The 23345-nt window shown below is 38.0% G+C and overlaps 1 protein-coding gene across 2 annotated transcripts; it reads right to left on the bottom strand.

The window, feature by feature from the left end:
• Positions 1-6967: 6967 nt before the first annotated feature.
• On the bottom strand, positions 6968-8369 carry LOC131038190 (two-component response regulator ORR41). Of its 2 annotated transcripts, XM_057970537.2 has the most exons (5): positions 7944-8369; positions 7688-7834; positions 7437-7556; positions 7251-7288; positions 6968-7144 (listed from the first exon to the last, which is right to left on the bottom strand). In XM_057970537.2, exons 1-5 carry the CDS (start codon positions 8292-8294, stop codon positions 7141-7143), a joined length of 660 nt encoding a protein of 219 aa, XP_057826520.1. In that variant the 5' UTR covers positions 8295-8369; the 3' UTR covers positions 6968-7140. The 2 variants fall into 2 exon arrangements, with proteins under 2 accessions (XP_057826520.1, XP_057826519.1); XM_057970536.2 differs by having other exon boundaries at positions 6968-7288.
• Between the last annotated feature and the right edge of the window lie 14976 nt (positions 8370-23345).

The raw sequence follows: 23345 nt of genomic DNA, 5'->3' as shown, positions 1-23345 counted from the left end.
CAATTTTCTTGATGGGTATTTACTTGCTTGGAAGCTGTCTTTAGTTTAATCATGGCCTGCAAATTATATACTGTTATGTGATCGATATACACTGTTTATCTGTGATTTTTGCCTGTTTCAGCTCGTACTATGCCTGCAATCGAGGGAAAATAAGCGTGGAGGGACAGACATTCTGTGTTTCATAATGAAAGAGGGACAAAAACACAGGAGGAGAATGGAGTAATGGTCGAGGTGGGCCGTAATAGTACTAATGACCCATTCAATCTGACATACCAGATGCTGACTAAAGGACCTGTTTTGCCATCTGGGCCTTCTCCTTGTCACAATACTTTTCCTCAGAGATTATCCAAATGCTTATTTTCCATGCAGAAATTCTGATGTTCCCTAATTGTCATGTCGATATCATGGAATTAAATGGTGATGGGGAGATTGGTAGGGAGCAGGAGGTTTGAAGTTTAAGTTCCAGTATATCTTTTACTACTTTTAATAGGCTTTCTTTAGCTTTCTTTCAAGCTTTTTGATAGTCTTTCTTTAATATTTCTAAACATTAATAAAAAGAGTCTACTATCTTATTAATTATCTTTGACTTAATGAATGATAAAACTTTCTATTGTATTCTTTTCTTAAAAAACGTACAGATCTTTCCTATGGTACCTATGAAATTTTCAAACCTATTTTGTATTAATTGTCTTACAAGAATAAAATATGTGCAGATTAAGCTCAGCTTTTGTATGGTACAAATTGGAAAATTTCAAACATATTCTGTATTAATCGTACTATAAATTTTATTAGAGTGGAAGAGCAGTTGGGCCAAAGATGAGAATGTAACTTGTTGATACATATCAATGTTAATAAAGTCTTCATAATGCAAATAAGTCATTGTGAGGAAAGGATTGTAGACGACTTGTAATGGTAGGATGAAGAATAAGAAGCTCCATGAGGGTGTAGTTGACAATTGTATGGATACATTCATATTAGGGCAAGATGGTGCTGTCAATCCGAGGGTATTAATTGCCATCAGGAACACTGGTAGCCACAAAACCCATGAACCGGTTTTTGAAGAATTTTCAACTGTAATCAAAATACGGCAATGAACAAGATAACAGAATCTAGTTTTTCCTTGACATCTTTTGTTTGTGTCTCGATTTGGCTTCATTGGTTTGAATGTGATTGAGATACTTTGTTGCTGCAAGGCTTTGTAGGCACCTAGAATACCAACAGCAAGTACAATGTTTATAAATGCAAGATAAGAACCTCATGAGTGGTAAGGACTACGTCAAGTATCTGTCTCCCCTGCACAAACCCTTTCTAATTGATTGAGACAAATTTTGGTGTGGAGGGTTTAATCAGATTACCAATCACCTTAGAGATGATCTAATAGAGAGTATTGCATAGATTGATAGATCTGAAATCCTTTAAATCCTCCACTTGTTTCTTTTTAGGAACAAGGGCAATGAAAGTAGTAGTGACATGTTTTACGAGTTCACCTTTCTTGAAGAAGTCCTTGACCGTCACCATCATATCATCCTTAACAATTTCTCAGAACTCTTGGAAGAAGGCAGGGGGAGGGAGATTGGGGGAAATCTGTCTAGTCGAGAGGCCTTATATGAATTGAAGGAGAAAACAACACTCTTGACCTCCTCAATAGAGATTAAACACATAAGAATCTCATTATCGTCAGCAAAAAGAGTATTAGGGATGCCTCCAAAAGCTCATTCCCCCAATCAATGGCCCCTAACCTATCCATATACAAGTCTTGAAAACAAGAGACAACACACTAACCAATCTATTCATCCATTCAAGTCATCCTCGTAGATATTCTCATTGCCATCTTGGATCTTCCTTATGGTGTTCTTTTCTTGTGTTCCACAGTTGATTGGTAAAAAAAACATGTAATCATGTCCCCCTCTTGGAGCCACTGAGTTCTGACTTTTATTTCTAGTGAATCTCATTTTTTAATATTCCATGACATTATTCTCTTAGTTTCCTTTATTTTAAAGTAGTCTCATTGTCAAGTTGCCCAGAGGCCATCATTTCCTGTGTCTCCTTGAGATCCACAAGAAGATGATTCTTCTTTTGAAATATATTACCAAAAGTATATCTATTCCATCTCTTCACTTTATATCTAATGAGTTTGAGTTTAGACACAACTCTAAACATAGGACTACTAGAGACAAGGTTGTTCCACCAAGCTTCCACAAGGTTTTTGAAGTCCAGGTACAGAAGCCACACGATTTCAAAACGAAAGGGGAAGGGGCCTTTTTTGGGGCCAAGATCCCACTAGAGGAGAGGATTATGGTCTAAATTGGTTCTTGGGAGGGCTTGAAGATAGATATGTGGAGGATATTTCAGCCATTTGAAATGATGAATCAGTCCAACTCAACTTAAATAATGTCATCTCCAAACCTTTTGTTATGCCAGGTGAAGAGAGTATCCCTAAGGTCAATATCCATCAACCACGTACCATTTAGGAAATTTGTAGGATCCAACATGTTGTCTAAATAGTCCTCCAACCCTTCTAGCTTCTTTGAAGGGAAAAGAGAGTATTAAAGCATCCACCCATCATAGTGTTAGTAGAAGAATTGACCAGCAATGTGAGTTTATCCCACAATACCTTTCTAGCAACTCAAGAGTTAGGGACATACACATTCATGATGTCCCAATTAACCTAGGTAGAGAGTAAGGTGAGACTGACAATGAGATTGTTTTTGAAGAGATCAATCATGTTACCTTGCACAAGTAAAGGATTCCACATAGTGGCAAGAGATCAATCATGTTACCTTGCACAAGTAAAGGGTTCCACAGAGTGGCAATCCCTCCAAAAGCCCCTTCGACTGGACTACAACAAAATTGAGCATTAGGCCAAAGATTATCAATAACTCAAGTGAAAAAATTATCCATCATTCTGGTTTATTGAAGGAATAAAACATCAATCCTATTATCATAAATCAAACATTTCACTGCATGTTTCTTATAAGGATTGTTCAATCCTCTGATATTGAGAGAAAGGATCTGTATTTTTTGGTCTTTCGCACCTTTAAAACAGTGTCAAGGGTGCCTTGTTTCCTCATAGTAATTTCCTTAGCCACTTCCCTTTGCCTTGTTTCTATATGTAAGGGTCTTCCTTCCTTTGTTTCTAGACCAGTGCCAACTTTTTTGACCCCATCTTTCTTTCATTTCTGTTGTTAATTGTAGACCATTTGTTCTTAGGAGCAGGAGGAGTCAAGGAGTTAGAGTTACTAATGTTTGATAGGACTTGTATCGAGTTTATAGCTTTATTAGGGGAATAAATCTCATTTGGCTATTTTGTACAATCTTTGTAGAAGTAATTGAACAAGAATGAGGCTCCACCACATCCAATGAACCCAATTCGGTTATAGGTTCTCACCCAAATCCCAGATTTGTATCCAAAGGAATAGCATTATCCGCGACCTTTTCCCTGGCAAGCTAGGTCGGTTGAGTCTCAAGGGGAGAGAGGGGGTATCTTGGATAGAAGAGCTAATGGGAACACCAATCACAACGTTTCCTTCCTTGATAGTGACTGGGGGATCTTGAAACACTGCATATCCTTAATTGACAAAGACTGACGGATTCTATCCAACAATTTATCACCCTTCTCCACAATATCCACACACGGCAACAAATAAGGGATGGTTACACCAATAGATGATCCACACGCATCACCCATTTGAGTAGTATTATTCAAGAGGATTTATAAACGCTTAAAAAAATGGGTTTGAGAGTTAAGAATACAACATTTATCAGCTAGGTGACCAAATCTAAGGCATTTCTGACAGAAGAAACCCACATTCTCATAGACAATAGGTTGAGGCCTCTTCCCAAACTTGGACTATAGAATAACACATTGGGGGAGGGTTTTATTCATTTCTACATTAACACAAAGCCTGGCAAAAACCAACAGGGCTTTTTGGAGTCTAACTTTGTCAATCATTACCAGAGAACCAAAGGAATTTGCAATACTTTTAAGGATGTTTGGGCTCCAATATTCAAGAGGGAGGCCTAGTAATCTAATCGAGGTTGGGGCTTGACTCATCCCAGATCTATATTTGGGTCAAACTAGTTCTATAGAGATGGGGATCTCCTAATGAGTATCCACTTAGGAAGTGGGGGCCTCCCCTCCAAAAACATATTCCTCTTTAGTCCACCTATTCCTCTAAGCCTCCGTCATACCTTTTAGCAGATAGGATAGATTCTCCCTCTTTCTTAGCATCAATAGCTTTGGGCCAAGACCCATTCACAGCTTGTTCTCCTGGATCAATGTGTGGGTTCTAGGGGACCATCCTGGTCCCCCATCCACTGGTGACATCTCCCACATGTATGCAATTGATTTTTAAAAAGGGTAGGAAGTTGCAAATATTTCTTACATGTTAACCAAAAAGAACTAGTTTAATTTCATGAGGATCCCATAAGCAACCTAACCCTCCTAAAAAACCTCATGCACTCACGCAATTTGAGTGCATAGAAATTGACTACCTTTCCAATGTAATACAAACATAAGTTTCTTTTAAAAAAATCAAGATTTTGACATTGAATGAATTTTAAAACAACCTTTTGATAAGGGGATTTGCCCAAATTCCTAGCATGCCAAGTTTAATATAATAATAATCACTTTTTAGGGAGAGAAAAGTAAAAATCCAAAGAATGAATGACCCTAGATTCAATTAATGTTTCCCTTAATATATTCCCTTTTTCTCAATCAATTTTCTTCTTTATAAAATCATTTTGCTAAAGACTCGATGGAGTAGGATTTTCCTTCTTAATACTAGCACTATCTTTAACTCTAAAATATTGAAAGTTTTATAGCATGACACAAACTATTGATTCCTCAACTATAAAAACTATATAACAAGAAAAGTAGCATTTAAATCAATACCAACCAAATTAGCCTAGGCCTTGCACTAGATCTCTTGTTGAATAACATCTACCCATCAAATGGATTTTGGACTTCTAGTGGTCGGAATCAAGAAGAATCAAGGAATACTAGGTCCCAATGAGCTAAAGTTTTTGCAACCACAATGAAATGAAGATTCTTAAAAGTATCCAAATAATATCAAATCTATTATTAGGAAGCCCCTTTGGAATATCTTTTTCCTTTCACACATAGTAGGGTTGGAGTCCTATGGAGGGGGATTCCCAAAATAAACAGTGGGTGTTGCTAAGGATTTTTAGGATTGTTTTAGAGTGGATGGTCCCATGAATTTTATAGTACACTGAAAGTTTAAAAAATTAAGCTCCAAAATTCATGGAAGCTCGTGGTCTCATGAATTTAATTATTTAAAAACTTGAGATGATTGACAAGTAGCAAGAAAAAAATCCTAAGCCAGTGGGCCAATTTCTAGTCCCCCACTTTTTCTACTCACTCAAATCTACGATCCTAAAAAGTAGAGGTTGCTATTTTTCAACAAAACATTACAATTAATCATGTAGCAATTTTTTTTTTGCTTCATGAGACCTTATACTCCCAAAAAATAAATCCGCAAGCCCCCATAAGACCCCAATATAATCCTTCCTTTATTAAAAGATCACATAAAAATAAACCCATTTTTGTGAGACCCTTCAATTTGAACTAATGCTTTCCCTTTTGTATTTGCATTTTCTTTAACCATAAAGACACCTAATTGGAAAGGAGCATCAACGACTCTCTTTGAGTGATTTCTTCAAAGATAGTCATAAACATGAAACACAACATTTGAAAGGAAGAGCCTAATAATCCATCTATTGAATCTAATTCATGCTTCCTAACCTAATCTCTTTACAATTAAAGAAAAAATGATCAAGCATATGTAGTTACGTTTCCCTCAGGCATATGATGAAATCTTAGATAAAAGCTCCTCCACACGATCAAATCTAACATGTCAATGCTTAATGAACAACCCTACTTGTGAAGATATGACTCTCCATCAAATGTCATATTCCTAACCAGGATTCTTGAAAAGACTACAAAGGAAAATCCATTAGCTGATAGAACAACTTTTCCTTATCTCCCTTCTGCTGCCATTTGTTATGTGCGTAATTTTCTAGAAAGGGCAAAGTTTCTTTAAAACCCATAAATTTACAAATAGAACACATCATCCACAATGACTTTTAGTTAATGACTACAATAGGCCGTTCCAGACTCCTCTACACACACAAATCTAATGGAGAATGATTCCCCATTCTTTAACTAGATCTAAAATTCAACGGGTTAATGCGACCAAAGGTTGAACCCTCATCTATTTAAACAGCATCTTTAAAAGAACAAGACAAGTTTCTACCTGAAACTCTTCCAGATTCAGCCATTAGTGAGCTTGCAGGCCCACAAAAACAGGCAAAAAAACAAACAAGGGCGGGCGCCAATTAGACCAGCTCAGATAAGAACAATCAAAATCGATCTATATCAATGGATGCACCTGCATGCATAAGCATGCATGGACATGCAAGCATAAAAACCTTCGCTGAAACCCATCTAGGTCGTGATGATGAAAACCCTTTCTTACTACTTTTCACTATGCTTGCAGTTCTTTTTTCTCAGTATCTCCAGCTTCAGTTGTTTCTCTTCTAAATCCCTACAATATCAATATCCATCTTACATTTGAAGGTTTTCATAATAAATTATGCGCCTATGTTTGAGCTAATGTAAGCAGTTGATATTTAATTGAGCATTAATTTTAAAATCGTCCACCAGTCTGGTTATAAATTGCTTGTTTAAAATTCTCCGTAGATAAACTCATCACAGAAACATTTACAGAATGTTGTTCAAAGCAAATGATATCCCTTCATAGTAAATTTATGCTGCTGCTTTTTAAATATGATTGAGAATACAAAAACTATTTTAACTAGTAAATTTGTATTATGGTATACAGGATTCATCAATCTTTGGAGAATACAAAATCGTGCATGGGAGACACGAGGGGGAAACAATAAATATATTGGAACAAAGGCGTTCTCAAGAAAGATCTCTTGAGCCTTTTTAGAGATTATTTTACCTTCCGTTGAATATATAATATATATACAATAATATAACAACTTTATGAGGCCAATGTAACACACTGCATAAAATATGTCTCAGAAGCTGAAGGAATTGCTTCACTAGAAAGCTGAAATGTCTGACTCCTTTGCACATGCTCTTCTCACTTTTGCTTATCTGTAAAGAAACAACATCCCTGTTATGGTACAATGAAACTGTTTAGCTTTTCATTATTCAGCCCACTTTATTCTATTTCTCAGTACATGAACTCTGAAGCCCATACCGAGCTAACAACTCCACAAGTTTGTCTCGGGAAAGAGGCTGTGGAAGAACAAGTAAAATTAGAAATTAGAGCGACTGAAAGATTGGAAATAATAAGATCAAAAACCGTTCAATATAATGAAAAACAATATGATACATTGCTACTCATGGCATAAACTGTGTTAACATTAACAATGAAAAAACATACCTTAGCTTGAAAGTCATCCACACCAGCTTCAAAGAAAAGGTCCTTATCAGATTGCAGACTATTTGCACTCAACGCAACAATGGGCGTCTTAACCCCCATTGTTCTTAGTTGTCTTGTTGCCTGATACATGACACAATTTCATTATTCAATCATAGCCCAAGAAAAGAATGTTTGATTAATTGACAAACTTTACCCAATAAAATGGAACAAATACAAGTATACGTATCAAAAAAGAGTCAAAATGTATTCACCTCATGTCCATCCATGACGGGCATTTCTTTGTCCATCAATACAAGATCATATGTCCTTCCTTGTTTGATGTAATCCACTGCAATCTTTCCATTTTCTGCTTCTTCACAGTGAAGATTAAGATTCTCAAGAACTCTCCGCAAAATTATCTGCAATTGATAAGAAAAGCACAAGCTCAATTAGCATCAATAGGTGACAACAATAAGCTTTGGAGAAACGAAGTGAAAAAAGTTGGAAGAATGCAATATTAAAACATACTCGATTGATTTTTGTGTCCTCTACAAGCAGAACTCGTCTCTGGAGTGATGATATGCAATCCAAGTGTATGAAAGTGTTCATATCGTGCTCACAAAAACATGTCTTCGGGATCTTGCAAAACACCCCATCAACCATAACACCCACAAACGCAATTGCTGCCATTGCCACCCATTCCCATACAATCCATTTAAGCCGTTCTTCCCCCACACACAATTTGCCATCCTCATTCTCCTCCTCTAGAGCACCACAAAACAAGTAGTGCAGAGTACCCACAAACCCAAGAAAACACAACCCAACACAATACCTGCAAGACTGAGCTACCAAGTCCTGCTCAATTCGTGACTTTGACATACTGCTCGAGGATTGAGATTATGATAACTGCTCCTTGTTATCTTTTTCTCTACTTTCTAAGGATATACTTTTTTCTGTAGTCGCTACTGGATATCTTTGTTTTAACATGAACGGGGAATATATAGTCGTACAAACACTCTGAAAACACAATATGTGTGAATCCGAATCACCTACCAAACCTTGATTTTAGCAATGAAAATAATTACCTGAACGCAGAATATATGGCTAGATCCTATAATAATTATCATTCGTGAAAGAACATGATGAAATCTATGAAAATCCACCATAATCTCTCTTTTTGGGAAAACGTATTGACAAATGTGCGGTACCTTCTACGTTCAAAGATCACCTATTCAACGTAATACGCCTGCAGACAGATATGGGAATTTACGAACAATCTGATTCGAAGATTTTTTTGACTATTTGTCAGACTGCAAATTTGACAGCCTGAAAAGGTTTTCTTTATGGTCGGTGTTCTTTAATTACTCTCTTTCCAATTTTAAACATTATAGTATGGTCATTATATTATTAAGAAGGGAAATGACCTTTAAATGTTTTATTTATTTATGTTATATAAAGTTGGGATTATTTCTTTAAAATATATCATGTAGAGGTCAATTAATTTAAATATATGATAAAAGATTGATTAAGATTTGAATTTGATAAGTATCGGAATTTGGAATAGAAGATAATAGTTGGTAATTATTTGGGATAAATTTTCTTTTTCGATTTTGTGTAGGGACAATTTTGATAGTCTATGACTTATTTAAACTACAAACTTGTCTTACACATGTGAATTCATATAGTGTGTTCAACAAGCTTTTATTCTTCAATTCACCTTATTATCCTTGGCTTCAACTTATTTTCTAAATATCTATGGACTAGGTAATATATTAAAATGTCTTAAAAGTTGTCAATTACTTACATGGAATCTTTCTAGATCAACCCTTAGAAATTGAATTATGATTGAAACCTCAATCTTTAATCATTTAAATGTTATTATAATGTTTGTCAAAACTTAGTTTCCTTTAATCCAATAGTTGAAATCTATAATGTGAACAATATATGAAACAAGTACCAAATCATTAGATAGTTAGGAGATGATTAAAATGAATGCATTGAATGCCTTTCAATATATTCATACACCGACAAATTTTGCAAACTCGTATTTAGTTAGACCTAGGAAATAAGGGTACAAATTGAAAGTGGGTCACATTTGAATTTTAAATTTGTTAAATTAGGGCACAATGATCCTGCAATCTCAAAGAAGAAATCATGACTATGAGTTAGTCCTAGAAAGTGTTGAAGAAATAATGACTATGAACTAGTCCCAAAATAGAAAGTGTTGAAGATCTCAATGGATAATGTGCCCATGAAAATTAAGCATGAGTAAAGGTTTGACAAGCAAGTTGATATGATTAATGCACATGTTTAGTGATTTAACAACAGTGTATAAAAATCTATGTTCAACAAAAAATAGGAAATAAGCACAAATAATTAAATTAGGTATATTTGAAATTATATTCTTTGGAAAGTTTAGTTTGAGGGTTAAAATTCTACAAAATCTCAATGTCCCAGTGATTCAATTTGATGAACTCCAACCTAGGCTTTAAAATAAAAATTTCCTTAGAGAATTGTATGATAGGAAGGAGAATGACATCTATAGGACCTTCTGTTGGGACTCATTAAATTTGAGTCAAATTTAGAGGCCCATTTCAAAATTTTGCTCTGCATGTCAGAAAAGTACCTAAATGAGTCAGTTTGAATGGCCTAGTTTGTGAGAGGGCAAAATGGAGCTGGTTGATTTTCAGAGGGTAAGGCTCAGGATTCATGTCCCACACCTTTCATTTGGCCTATTCAGTGATGTGCAGCTTTCAGAATTCAGTTTGGAGAAGTTTACCAGGTACCCATTTCGAGGGGTGAGCTGAAAGTGCATTTTAGGCACAAATGCAGATTTTATGGAGTAGCCTACTTTGGGTGTTTATATCTTTTTCTCTGTTGAGCATCATGAATAATTTCAAAATAGATTCAATTCTATGCATAAATGTGAGTCAGCTTGTAAAATTTCAAGTCCTAACGAATCCATTTGCTCAGTTTTCTAAGTCAAATCCACTTGTAGTTTGTGTGTTTTGGCAAGTCCCTATTTCGACGGCTAGTCGGAGCCCTGTTTTGCACAAGTGTAAAAGTTGCCTTAGTAAGCATCATGCCATAATGTTTGTTCTGGGCTAATGTCAGTATAAATGATGAGCTACGTTTAAAATTTCAAGCCTTTATCAATCCGTTTGATCGGTTTTCAAAAGGATTCATTTAGCTATCATTTTCAGTTATCCACACTTCCATTGTTATATTAGTTAATGTAGCCATTTTTGAGAGCGCACCGTTTGCGTCTTGTCAGTTTGGTGATCGAACTAAGAATTCTAAGTTTTAATATGTACTTAAAGGTACCTGTGTTTCAAATTTGAGGGCCTACGGAGGTCGTTTGGTATTTTTGAGAAAGGCATCATGTGTTGCCAAGACATTGACTTCATCAGGTCCGCAGTGTCAACAAAACCAGTTGGGCATTTTTGAAAATTAATATCTCTTTGCTCGGGACTCATCTTGAGAAACCGTTTGGTAGATTTCATGCTTGCATATCAGAGTACACGCCTGTCAGATGGCGAGATCCAAAAAGGTGTTTTGACCGACTTGAAAATTACGTCTTCGCGATTAAATGCGAAAATGTGGCGTAAGTGCCTGAAAGTTGCAAAATTCAATTTAATGATTCGAAAACGATGTCGATCGTTTCCAAAGGTATGTTTGAGCTCCGTGAAGCATTATAGAGGTTAGTTGCACGAAAATGAATTTTTTTTTAGTCGGACCCACTTTGGGGCCCGACCTGGCTCATGGTTGTGCATTAATTTTATGGCGAAATAGTTTTAAAGAAAAAACATGTATCTTCCAGAACCAAGTTGGGTATAGATGTAGTGCATCTTTTTGCTTCCTTTTGGAGAGAATGTGACAGGTTTTATCATATCAATGTAACAAATCTTATACTTTATGCAATCAACAGTAGCATGGGCGAATGTGATTATAAACTGCAGAAGTGTAAAACCCCCTCTTTCAACATGGATGAGAAAAACATAATTGAAAACATCATTGTAAATGATAGATTGAGGTAAAGAAGAGTTTTCATTATTTTGACAAGAGTACAAAAGGATTGTCCATCATGACAACCTCTGCCATTAAGCATTGTGCAAGATCAAATGATCAAGACAATGAGAAATCAATTCTTGAAGAGTATTGATCAAGAATGCAGGGATAAGTGTGTCAATATTTCAAGAGCAGCCAGGAGAGGAGCAACATCTTTGGCATCACAAACATAGATCTGTTTTTAGAAACCAAATGATATTGACAGCAACTCCTTGCCTATGGCATGTGATGGCTAGAGAAGGGCACCTAAAAACTTAATAATGCAAAGCAAATACCAGCACTCCCCGTCCTCTGCATAGAACATGGAAATGATGGCAATTGACAAGCCTGAAGCAGTAAAGTTCTCCCTCTGTGTGGTTTCTAAGCAGCAGCTGGAGTCTTTTGAAGGAAATGCAGTGTGCGTGGAGTTTAGTGTGGAGTGTAGAAGAGTGCTGGTTGGGCATTGAAAATATAGTAGATTAGCAAGGCAAGTGAATGCCAAGAAAAATCCATTCCTCACGTGCTTCCTCATCTTCCTCTCTGCGTGGATATTGGGAGGCCATATCAAGACCATCAAGCAAAAGCTTTGGCTGTGCAAGGTCACGTGGGAGGATTGTAAGTTGCAACAAATGCAAATTGGTAGGTGAAAATGCCAACAAGCAGTCATAAAATGGTGTTAAGGACCAATGTTTTCTCCTCCATAGCAAATGAATGCCATTGCAAACTTCTTTTAATGCAGATTTGGAAAGTTAAAATGCCCTCCCTGTGTGGGTTTCTAAGCATTTAAAATTTTAAGCAATTGCAATGGAAGTTTCTCCTTGTCTGTGGCGTGACTGGTGTTTGCAAAGTGCAGTGAAATCTTCCAAACAATGAATTAACAGCTGCAGACCCAATGTTCCTCCCTGCGTGGAGTATATGAAAGGTTTTTTTAAAAGCATCTCAAGCAATGACATCTTGGCAAAAGAATGGTGCCATTAAAACTCAAGAAAAGAGCTTCAAAATGCAGCTACAGGCAAAACACATTATCCCACATTGATTGGGAAATGGTCTATTTTGGTGTTTATAACAAAGAACACACACATCTAATATGTCAAAGCCTCTGGGCTTTTGACAAATGGTGCCTATGGGCGCCCAAGGTGGGCCCACGCGCAGGCACGGATCTCGAGGCGATGGAGGAGGTGACTGAGCGGCAACTAGGTGGACCCCACGTAGGCATGCTTCTCGAGGCAAACAAGCAAATTTTGTAGAGAAGGGCCGACTTAACCAGTGAGCAGGTTGCAGAGGATCCGATGAAGCACATGATTTTGCAAGTTGAAGATGCACGCGAGTTACACCCTGCGAAATGGCGAAAAAGGTAAAGATCGAGCATGTTTCGGGAGATCGGACGGTTCGCACTATTTCACGAAGGAAAGTCGCTCGTCGGTTAAGGTCCATGAAACAACGAAATGCGAAATGGCAAAAATGCAAGTTTAAAGAACATGCAGGTTTGATAAAGATCGAGGGCTCGCTCAATTTCGTGGAGTGGAGATGCACGCCGGATAAAGGCCATGAAATGGCGAAAGCCAGGTGGTGCACAAGTGGCAGGTCCAGTCAGCGGTCCAACAGGCGGGCCCTGATGATGTGGTGATGACGTGGCGCAGAGGTGGCACCTAGGTGGACGACGAGCAAGCGGACACGTGGCGAAGTGATGAGGTGTCATCCCAGGTGGCGTCCAGTCAACCCCATCGACCAATCAGATCCCGCCACGTGGCAAGGCGTCAAAGCACAAAATCAGAGCAAAAATTAAAATTAAAATCATGTTTATGATATGGTTTAAACTATATTAAAATTCAAAAAATTTAAATGATGTGCACATGTTGAGGATTAATTCGCCCAGGGTCTCATTTTTTTCCAAAATATGAAGCGTTATATATTGCCGGAAAGCTCTTGGAATGAGGATTCCGGTTAGGTAGTTAATTTTGACAAATGTGGGATATTTCGAGAGCAGTTTCCGTGGGAGTGAATTTCAGTTAGAGAGGAGATATTTGGCAATTTTCAATTGCAGATTTGATTTTCTTCCCTCTCCTTCTTATTCCCAATTCTTCTCAGTTGTAGGGGTTCCAGTTTTGGAGAGATTTTCTCCAAGGGAGAAATCCAAAATTGCAGGTTCTAGTGATGGCATCTTTTTATCAATGTAAATGATAGTGTGTTCTTCTATGTTTTCAGTGTTGTCTTTACTATAGGTTTAGTTTCAGTTTGCAGGTTCACACATATGCAAGGCATGTGTGAGTTTCCATGAAATTGTCTCCAAAATGTACTCAGATTCATATAATTTCATATTATCAAGGATAATTTGAGTTGTCTCTTTTAGATTCCTCTAAGAGTGTAATGTTGTCTTTTGGGTATTCTTCAAGGAAGGATTTAAATCCCAAAACCCAGCATTAATGATTTTGAATGCATATATATATAGTTTTGTGACAGAGCAGAGGATTGTATTAATGTAAGGCATTGATACATGAAAATTTAATGTTGAAAAGAACTTGCATCTGAGATTTCTCTTCTAGTTTTATGCATGACTCTGTGGCTTGGATAAGGCACTGGTCTTTTGTAACATTGAAAGGTTGTCAGAACATCATTTAAAAATCCAAAATCAGAATATCTTTTTATGTTTTATGTTATGTGGAAGTGTCCCTCCATCTCATGATTCAAAAAATGTTGAGTTGTAAGTGTGGATCTAGCCCATCTATAGTTACCTCTTAGTTTTTAAACCTTTTGAGATCCATCTGCTTTTGATTGATGCAGTCTTGTGTGTAATAGATCTGATTAAATGCATCAAAGGTATACCCACCTAGGTTTTGCAGAGCCTGAAGAGTAGAAGGATTCATATCCTTGTCATGTTGCCCAAGCCTTGAGGTTCTTCATAGATTGAATTGGCTACTTCATAGATCAATTGCAGGTATACTTGGGTTATCACTTTTGGTGAACAACACCTTCATTTGAACATATTCAATGTTAGTGTAAATAGGGTTATTCCATATCTAGTTAACATACAACCCTTTTGATGGCACTCTCATTGAGAGGTCAGACAAATCACCTTGCTGAAGTTGTCGCTACCTACCATGGTTTGAGACTTTCACACCAAGCAAATTATAAAAATGTTTGGCTCGAAGGAGTTTCTAAATATATAATTCAATTCCTAAAGGGATCCCAAAGTCCATCATGGACTATCCAAAATTGGATAAGGGAAGATAGAAATATTATTCAGTCTTATGAGAATTGTATCATTTCCCATGCTTATAGAGAGGCCAATTGTGTTGCTAATTATTTTTCCAATGTGGGGGTCCTTGGGAATGCCAAGAAATTATGGACCAAGGAAGATATATTACCATCAAAATTGGTGGATTTGATAGCGAATGATAGGCTACACGCTCATCTGGGAAGCACTCGTTAATTGGTATGGCAAGCTCTATGCATTATACCCATTGTGGGAATCATTCATTAATTGAAATGGAAAACTCAATACATCATACCCATTGTGCCACGTTGTCCGACTCCCACACTTTTTGCATGTTTTTCTTTCTAGTTGGGACCTAGATTTTTTACTTTCCTCGACCTCTGGTTTCTAGTGGGCATTATAGTGGTTCTATAATGCGGGTGATAGGAAACGGCTAGAGCCAATTAATTGTGAAGGAGTGTAGAAGAATGCCACAATATAGTAGATTTTGCAAAAAAGGGATGTCACTCCATATCTAGAAAGGCTTCTTGGGTATAACCATAAATTATCTAAGCTTTTTATCAAGGGTTGGAAAGAGACCTATGTCTTTGTGTATGGGAAGAAGGTGGACCTCACAGAAGAGCTAATCTCAAAGATCATGGGCATGCCAATGGATGGTAAGAATTTTTTTAGAGACAGAAAAGCCTTGAAGGAAGCTATTCAAAAATTTCTTAAAGGCAAAGAGGGAAAATGTCTCTAAATGTATATTATGTTTGATTTATAGAAACATGAATTTGAATCTAGAATGAATAACACATTATGCCTTTTATTTTAGTGTAATTCATGAAATAAAGATCCTACACACAATTGTTGAAGACTAAGATTCCCAAATAAAACAAACAAATAAAAAAAATTAATAGTGAGGTAAAATTAGGGTTTCACCAATTAAGATAATAAAGCCACTAATCTTACCTAAGGAACCAATACATTAAAAGAGGGGGACAAATTCAATAGATCTAGTCACAATTCAATTAGGAAAAGGGCTGAAACACTAATCAAATTTACCAATTTGTTGTCTCCCCCTTTTGAGTTGAAAATTGGTTGAAAATTGTGAAGTTTAGGGTAAAGCAATGTAAAATTTAGGTGAAATAGTAATAACAAACTATTACAAATATCAGACAGAGCCACAGACAGGGATCTGAGTAAAAGAATAAGAACATAATTTGTTCCTAAAAGTTTGGGTTGATTTTTTGGGATCGAGAAGTTGGGTCATGTTTGTCCTTTAACTCTGAGGCAGCCAAGTAGGATCTATTTTATATCTAGGAGATACATTGGATTCACTATCAGAAGCTCAGGCATAATTTTCAAGATTGAGAAGGTGTGTCGCCTTGGTCCTCCACTTTTCACTCCATCAAAATCTAAACATGTTCATTGTCATCAACTCTATCAAAATCTCTGCTTACAACTCCTATCAGAATCATTTCTTACAACTCCTAAGTCAATTCCTTGCACACAAAAAGAGAGGTTAAAGGCTAGGGATAGGGGTTTGCCTTAGGTCAAACTCCAGTTTGGGAATTAATCTTGAATTGAATAATGTAAGTATTGAAGTAAATATTGGGAGATACACCTCATATCTACAATGATTGATGAGAAAATTGATGATACAATGCTCTTTAGATATGATCAAAAAAATTGAATGTAATAGCATGACAAAAACATGAACTGTTAGAGTAATCGGGTCTTTACTTGATTAATTAAACAACATTTGTTTAATAAATTAAGTTCCCCTTTATCTCTTTTACACTTAAGCTGACATTAGGTGCATTATAATTCATTCTTTTATTAATTATTATGTGCAAGCCTAGGGTTTTCCCTATTAGGGTTTTTTGACCTATTAGAGGTTGAATTCTTTTCTTTGTATTTTATTCTATTACACATTTTTGTGAATACAAAGCTCTCATATTATTGAGCATTTTCCTATGTTTATGATTTTCTCTGTTTCTTCCTTGCTTCTCCTTGTAATAGGTTTATTCAGCTTGCAGAGATAATTTGGGCTCCTGTGGTATTGTATTTCTCAACTCTCACATGGTATCAGAGCTTCAGATCTACAGCTACCTGTTCTTGTTTTGAGTTTTTTTTTGCATTGGAAGCAGATCTGGGGTTTCTAAAGTTTTTTTGTGCACCTAGGGATAGGCCTTTTTTTCTTATCACTTTTGGCCTAAACAGACCTCACCATCATGCTTAGAAGGCCCAAAAACCCTTATGGTCATATAAAACTTGACCACTTTCGACACCTGAGCCTCTGGGGGGTATTTTTTTGTTATGTACTAGGCCATACGGCCCTGGCACACAGTTCAAGAAAAAATTCAAATAAATAAATATTATTTTTGCCTTTTTACGGCATGCAAGCCAAAATTCGTTTTTCTTAAAAAAAAACAAAAATCTTTTTTAAAACTTTGGCAAAAGTTTAAAAAAAAAAAAAAAAAAAATTAGGTCACCCACGGTACGCAAGGTACCATGGGCCCCCTGCCTACAGTAGGCCTATACCTACGTCACCGCCTGCCCTCACAAGTCGGGCCCCCGCCGCCATTGGCCTCCACCCCGACCGCCGCTGCTCCACCACTGCAGCCTGACTGCTGCCCCGCTCTGCCACCGAAGCGCCGCCCCTGGGCCACCTCCGCCCGACCCTGCCACTAGACAACCTCTCTCTTTCCTTTTTAGGGGGGGTTGGTTTTTTCTTTCTATCTTAGCATACAGAGTCATTTTTTGTGAAAACGAATAGGCGTCAAAAAGTTGGTTCCGAGCCAAACCTCGTGGTGTTGGAATTTTTTTTCAACTTTGTTGTTTGACTGTACTTTTTTCCAGTCAAAGTGGGGTCACTTTTCTGCACTTCCGGGGCCGTAGCATGGGAAACGAACTTCATTTTTTGAAAACAAATAGGCACTAGAAAGCTCTCAGCATGTTCTATTCAGATATGTGATCTTGTTTCTCAAATTTTTCATCAAGTACATGAGATTTCAGTTTGAATTTTGCTTTCTTATGCACTACTTCCTTCTCACCAGTATGTACTAGGGTTTGGGTTTATCTCTTGTGGGGGGGTGTTTTTCTCTCGCTTTCTATCATTTATATCAAAAATCTAGAACACCAAAACTCTCAAAAAAAAAAAACCCTTCTGCATCTTCTGTCTATTCTGAAAGATAACATAATTAAAAAAACACAAGTAGGTACAGGTGTAGAGTTTCATGGCAGATTCTTCAGTTGATTTGTTGACATCACACAACTATCACACCTGGAAGCCTCGTATCACGAGGCTTCTCAAGGCACGAGGGTTGTGGTCTTGTTTGGATGAGGTTCAGCCTCTGTTGCAGCATCCTTTTGAGATTCTTCAACACAAAAACAAGATGGATGAGGCCATGGGTTTGCTCTCATTACATGTTTTTGACATTCTATTTCACCTTGATGCTTTGCTCACTCCTCAAGCTATGTGGTTGAAGTTTGAGACTCTCTTCAGGAGAGTCAATGAGATCTAGGCATTACAGATTGAGGCAGAGTTGGTTTCCTTGTCACTTGATTCCTTTTCCACCATTGAGGTTTCTTTGAATAAATTCAAGACTACCAGGTCTGTTCTCCATGGGTGTGGAAAGATCAAGATAGACCTAAAGTGCATTCACTTGATCCTTTCGAATCTTCAGGGTCCTTTTTCAATTTTTTGCCTCTGCTTTCTACTCCACCATGGATGGCTTGGGTGCTCATTTTACCATGCCTACCTTTGATGTGTTTTGTGAGCGTTTGTCTCATGAGAAATCTCACCTTTCTCAGTTGGACATGCTCTCAGGGTCCAAGAGAAAAGCATTGGTTGCTCAGTCATCTAAGGAGAAGCAAAAGTAGAAACCGAAGCCAAAGAAGAATTCTGCAGGAAGTCTGATTCTAAACCACCATTTCATCCGAAACAAGGGAAATCTTTGCAGTCTGGTGAGTCTTCCTCCAAGAATAAGAAGAAATTAAGAAATACTTGCAGTTTTTGTGGCAAAGAAGGACATCCAGTTTCTAGGTGTTGGAAACACTTAGAGGCTTTAGAGGAAGCCATGCAGTAGCATCACATCTCCTCACCTCAGGGATCTTCTCCTTCCACAGGGAAAGGTCATGCTCTCACTGCTCGAGCTTCGACCTATGAGTCCACTTGGATTTTAGATTCTGGTGCTTCTCACCATATGACTCACACTCAGTAGTTGGTTACTTCTCTTGCTCTTGTGGTACTTCACAGATTGCAGTGGGTGACTTTGTTCAGCTTTCAGTCTTGGGTTTAGGTTATGTCTCTTTGGATGGGGGTACTCTACAGGATGTTCTGGTTGTTCCTAACATCTCAATGAACCTCCTGTCCATTTATCATATTTTCCATTTTGGCTCTAGTAAGACAGTTGAGTTCTCACCACATGATGTGGTTATTCGGGACCTCCATGACTCTGATTTGGTTGTGGCTACTGGGAGTGTTGATATTGCATCTCATCTTTACAGACTTGATGGATTTGAGCCCTCTGCGAGTACAAGTTCATCTCTTATAGCACATACAGATTTAGTGAGAAAGCTTTGGCATGAGCTCTTGGGTGATGTCAATTACAGATATCTTCAGCAAATGAGTACACAAGCACTTGTTCTTGAGCTCCCACAGATTTCCTGCACTGATGGTGTTTGTCATGATTGTGTGCTTGGCAAGAATCACATGGATCCCTTTCCGAAGGGAAGAGCTCCTCGTTCTTTGGCACCTTTGGAGTTGATTCATAGTGACCTCATGTCATTCCATACTCCTTTTTCTAGGGCCAAGTATGTACTCACATTTATTGATGGCTTCTCCAAACGCACATGGGTGTACTTTCTAAGTACAAGTCTGATGTCTTTGATTCATTTTGAATCTTCAAGACATTTGTAGAGAAGCAGTCTGGTTGTTCTATTCGGCGGATACATACAGATAATGGGGGGGAGTATGTGAATCAAGCTTTCAGAGATTTTTGCACTGAGCATGGTTTACAACATCAATTTACTGTTCCCTACACCCCTCAGCAGAATGGTGTCGCCGAGAGAAAGAACACAACTTTACGGGAGGTGGCGAATTGTATGATTAAGTCTAGGTCCATGGATTTGTCTTTTTGGGCTGAGGCGGTCAATTGTGTCAACTACATGAAAAATTAGATGCCTCACAAGGTGATTCGATATATGACTCCTGAGGAGGCCTGGTCTTATGACAAGACTAATGTTTCTTTTTTCCGCGTATTTGGCAGTGAGGCATGGGCATTTAGTCCTGATGCTCAGAGGAGAGCAATGGAGCGGAAGAGTCGACCCCTCATTTTTATTGGCTATTGTGAGGATGTTAAGGTGTACAAGTTGTTTGATCCTGATTCTAGAGAGGTCTTGTTTCGATGGGATGTTCAGTATGATGAGCACCTTCCCACAGTGGATACCCTATCTCCAGTGTCTATCCCTCTACCTACTCCTCCCACCGCATCTCTTCAGGATTATTTTGAGGATGATTCTGATGATGTTGATGATGATCCACCATCCCCACCTCCACCTGCTCCACCTCAGATGCCTAAGCGGGGTTGCTTTACTGTTGAGGCGGCAGGATCTATGGCCAATGATCCTTCAGATACTCGTCGGACCCGTTCTCATACTGTGGGTTCTATTCTTTTGAGTCATGCCATTTCAGATGATCCTCAAAAGTTTTCAGAGGCAACAGGACACCCTAAGTGGGATTGTGCTATGGATGAGGAGTATTCTTCTTTGATGAGGAATAATACTTGGGATCTTTGTCCTCTTCCTAAGGGTAGAAAGATGGTTTGATGTCGATGGTTGTATCACACCAAGTATGTTGTTGATGGTTCGATTGATAAGTGCAAAGCATGTCTTGTTGCGAAGGGTTTCTCACAGGTTGAGGGTATTGATTACTTCGAGACATTTGCCCCTATCGCCAAGATGAACTCTATTCACTTTGTACTATCCCTTGCAACTTCTAGGGGATGGCCCATTTTTCAGATGGATGTGGAGAGTGCTTTCTTGCATGGAGACCTACAAGAGGAAATCTATATGGAGCAACCTCGGGGATTTGTGCAGGACAGTTCTTTGGTTTACAAACTTTGGCATTCATTGTATGGTCTCAAACAGGCTCCTCGAGCTTGGTATGAAAAGATGGACTCTTTCTTGCTCTCCACTAGTTTCACACCTTGTCATTTTGATCATACACTGTACATTCAACATCTTGAGGGTGAGATCTTGATTCTTGTGATATATGTTGATGATCTCCTCATCATAGGTAGCTCATCCTCTATGATTTAGCATGTTCATCAAGCTTTGATGGACCAGTTTGAGATGACAGATCTCGGTCCTCTGTACTTTTTTCTTGGTCTTCAGGTGATTTGGTCTTTTGATGGGATCTTCATTTACCAGCAGAAGTATGCTCTTGACATACTTCAACACTTTGGCATGCTTGATTACAAGCCTGCCCCCACTCCTTTTCAGTCAAGGGTTGTTTTGATTACTACTCACCCCACTCTTTTAGTAAATTCTACACTTTGCAGGCAGTTGGTTGGCAATTTGTTGTACCTGACACACACTCATCCTGACCTTTCCTTTGCAGTTGGCCTTGTCTCTCGAATCTCCCATGATCCTCACATTGAGAGTCATTGGCAAGCTGCCAAACATATTTTGCAGTACATTTGGGGCTCTATTTCTCATGGCATTCACTACACATCAGGGGAACCTCATATTGTTGGCTACACTGACTCAGATTGGGTTGGTGATGTCAATGATCGGAAGTTTACTTCTGGCTTTGTTTTTTGTCTTGGCTCTGGTCCTATCACATGGTCTTGCAAGAAGCAGACTGCTCATGCATTATCATCTATAGAGGCTGAGTATCAAGTTGTTGTGCTCGCCAGTTAGGAGATCTTATGGCTTCGACAGTTGATGAATGAGTTTGATTTTCCTCCTAATAGTCCCACTACTCTTTGATGTGACAATCAGAGTGCTATTCACATTTCTCGCAACCCGATGGAGCATCAGTGGACGAAGCACATTGAGCTTCACATGCATTTCATCAGCCAGTTGATTCAGGATGGTTCTCTCATTTTGGAGTACATTCCCACTACTGAGCAGGTTGCAAACATCTTCACGAAACCTTTTGCATCGCCGCGCTATCTTCAGTTGCGCTATATTCTTGGGGTGAAGGATGTTGTCCTTGGGGGGTCTTTATGAGGCCTTCCTTCCTTCTTATTTCTTTCAGCATGTTCTTTTATCTCTTTTTAGAGAGGAGTTTTTTCCCACTGGGTTTTCTCCTTTTTCTTCGTTTCATAGAGATTTCCTTGTATTTGGGTACCTGATCAGGCCTTGTTGCCGGGACCCATCTTTCCTACTTTCAGTAGCTGTTCTAGGTTTTAGCTTCTCCCTAAGTCTAGCTTAAGCGGGGGTGTTAGAGTAATCGAGTCTTTACTTGATTAATTTAATGATATTTGTTTAATTAATTAAGTTCCCCTTTATCTCTTTTACACTTAAGCTAACATTAGGTGCATAATAATTAATTCTTTTATTAATTATTATGTGCAAGCCTAGGGTTTTCCCTTTTAGGGTTTTTTGACCTATTAGAGGTTGAATTCTTTTATTTGTATTATTATTCTATTACACATTTTTGTTAATACAAAGCTCTCATATTCTTGAGCATTTTCCTATGCTTATGATTTTCTCTGTTGCTTCCTTGCTTCTCCTTGTAACAAGTTTATTTAGCTTGCAAAGATCATTTGGGCTCCTGTGGTGTTGTATTTCTCAACTCTCACATGAACATCAAACACCTAATAAAACACACATGCTTGCATGAAGATTGATGTAACTTTCCTTCAAAATGCTTGAAGGATAAAATATTGTCTTGAATACCTGAAAATGTTTGATGATAAATGCTTGACATATGTGCGAATGATGGGGTATGTATGTTATGGATTCTTAGATTTAAAATGAATTGATAAGATGTCCTTATATAGGGTTCCCTGGGTAAATTTACCAATTAGGCCAACCTCCAATGGTCACATTGAGGCACGAAGAACAAAATCAATCGAGGAGGGGGAGTGTCATCCCATATTTAAAATGGGTCTTAATTAAGGGGAACCAGGGTGCGGCACCTTGGTCCAGACAAGGGTGCCACAGTGCCCTTGTCCTCCAAAAATAGGACAAGAAGCCAATAAATAAGGGGGACATAGCCATGGGATGGAGTCCGCCTAGCCATGTAAACAAGTGACATCAAATCGAGAGTAAATTAGGGCCAAAACGGGCCTAGGGGGAATAGAGATAGGACACCCTAAGGTATGAGCACAAATACGAGGTGTGAATTGTACCGGTTACAATTTATGACGCTACAACTATAATCATTAGATCAACTTTTGGTCCCAAAAGAAAAAGAAAAAAAAGATTTTTCTATATATGACTAAAACCATCTTGTTAAAGACTCGGATTCCCAATAAACAATCAACTAGTGACATGTATGTTTTGATTTAATTTTATAGATCAACATGACACGAATGATAGCTAAAAATATCTCGAGTTCTTATTATTATCATATGTGATAATCTGTAGTGAATTACATTTAGCTGCCATTTTCTTTCATGAAACTCTCTTGGTTCCATAACCTAATCCTTATATCTTTGTACTAATATGTA

Source organism: Cryptomeria japonica, chromosome 11, assembly GCF_030272615.1.
Source record: "Cryptomeria japonica chromosome 11, Sugi_1.0, whole genome shotgun sequence".
Lineage (NCBI taxonomy): Eukaryota > Viridiplantae > Streptophyta > Pinopsida > Cupressales > Cupressaceae > Cryptomeria > Cryptomeria japonica.
Note: the sequence above shows the minus strand (reverse complement) of the source record. Positions and strands in the feature narration are given on the sequence as shown.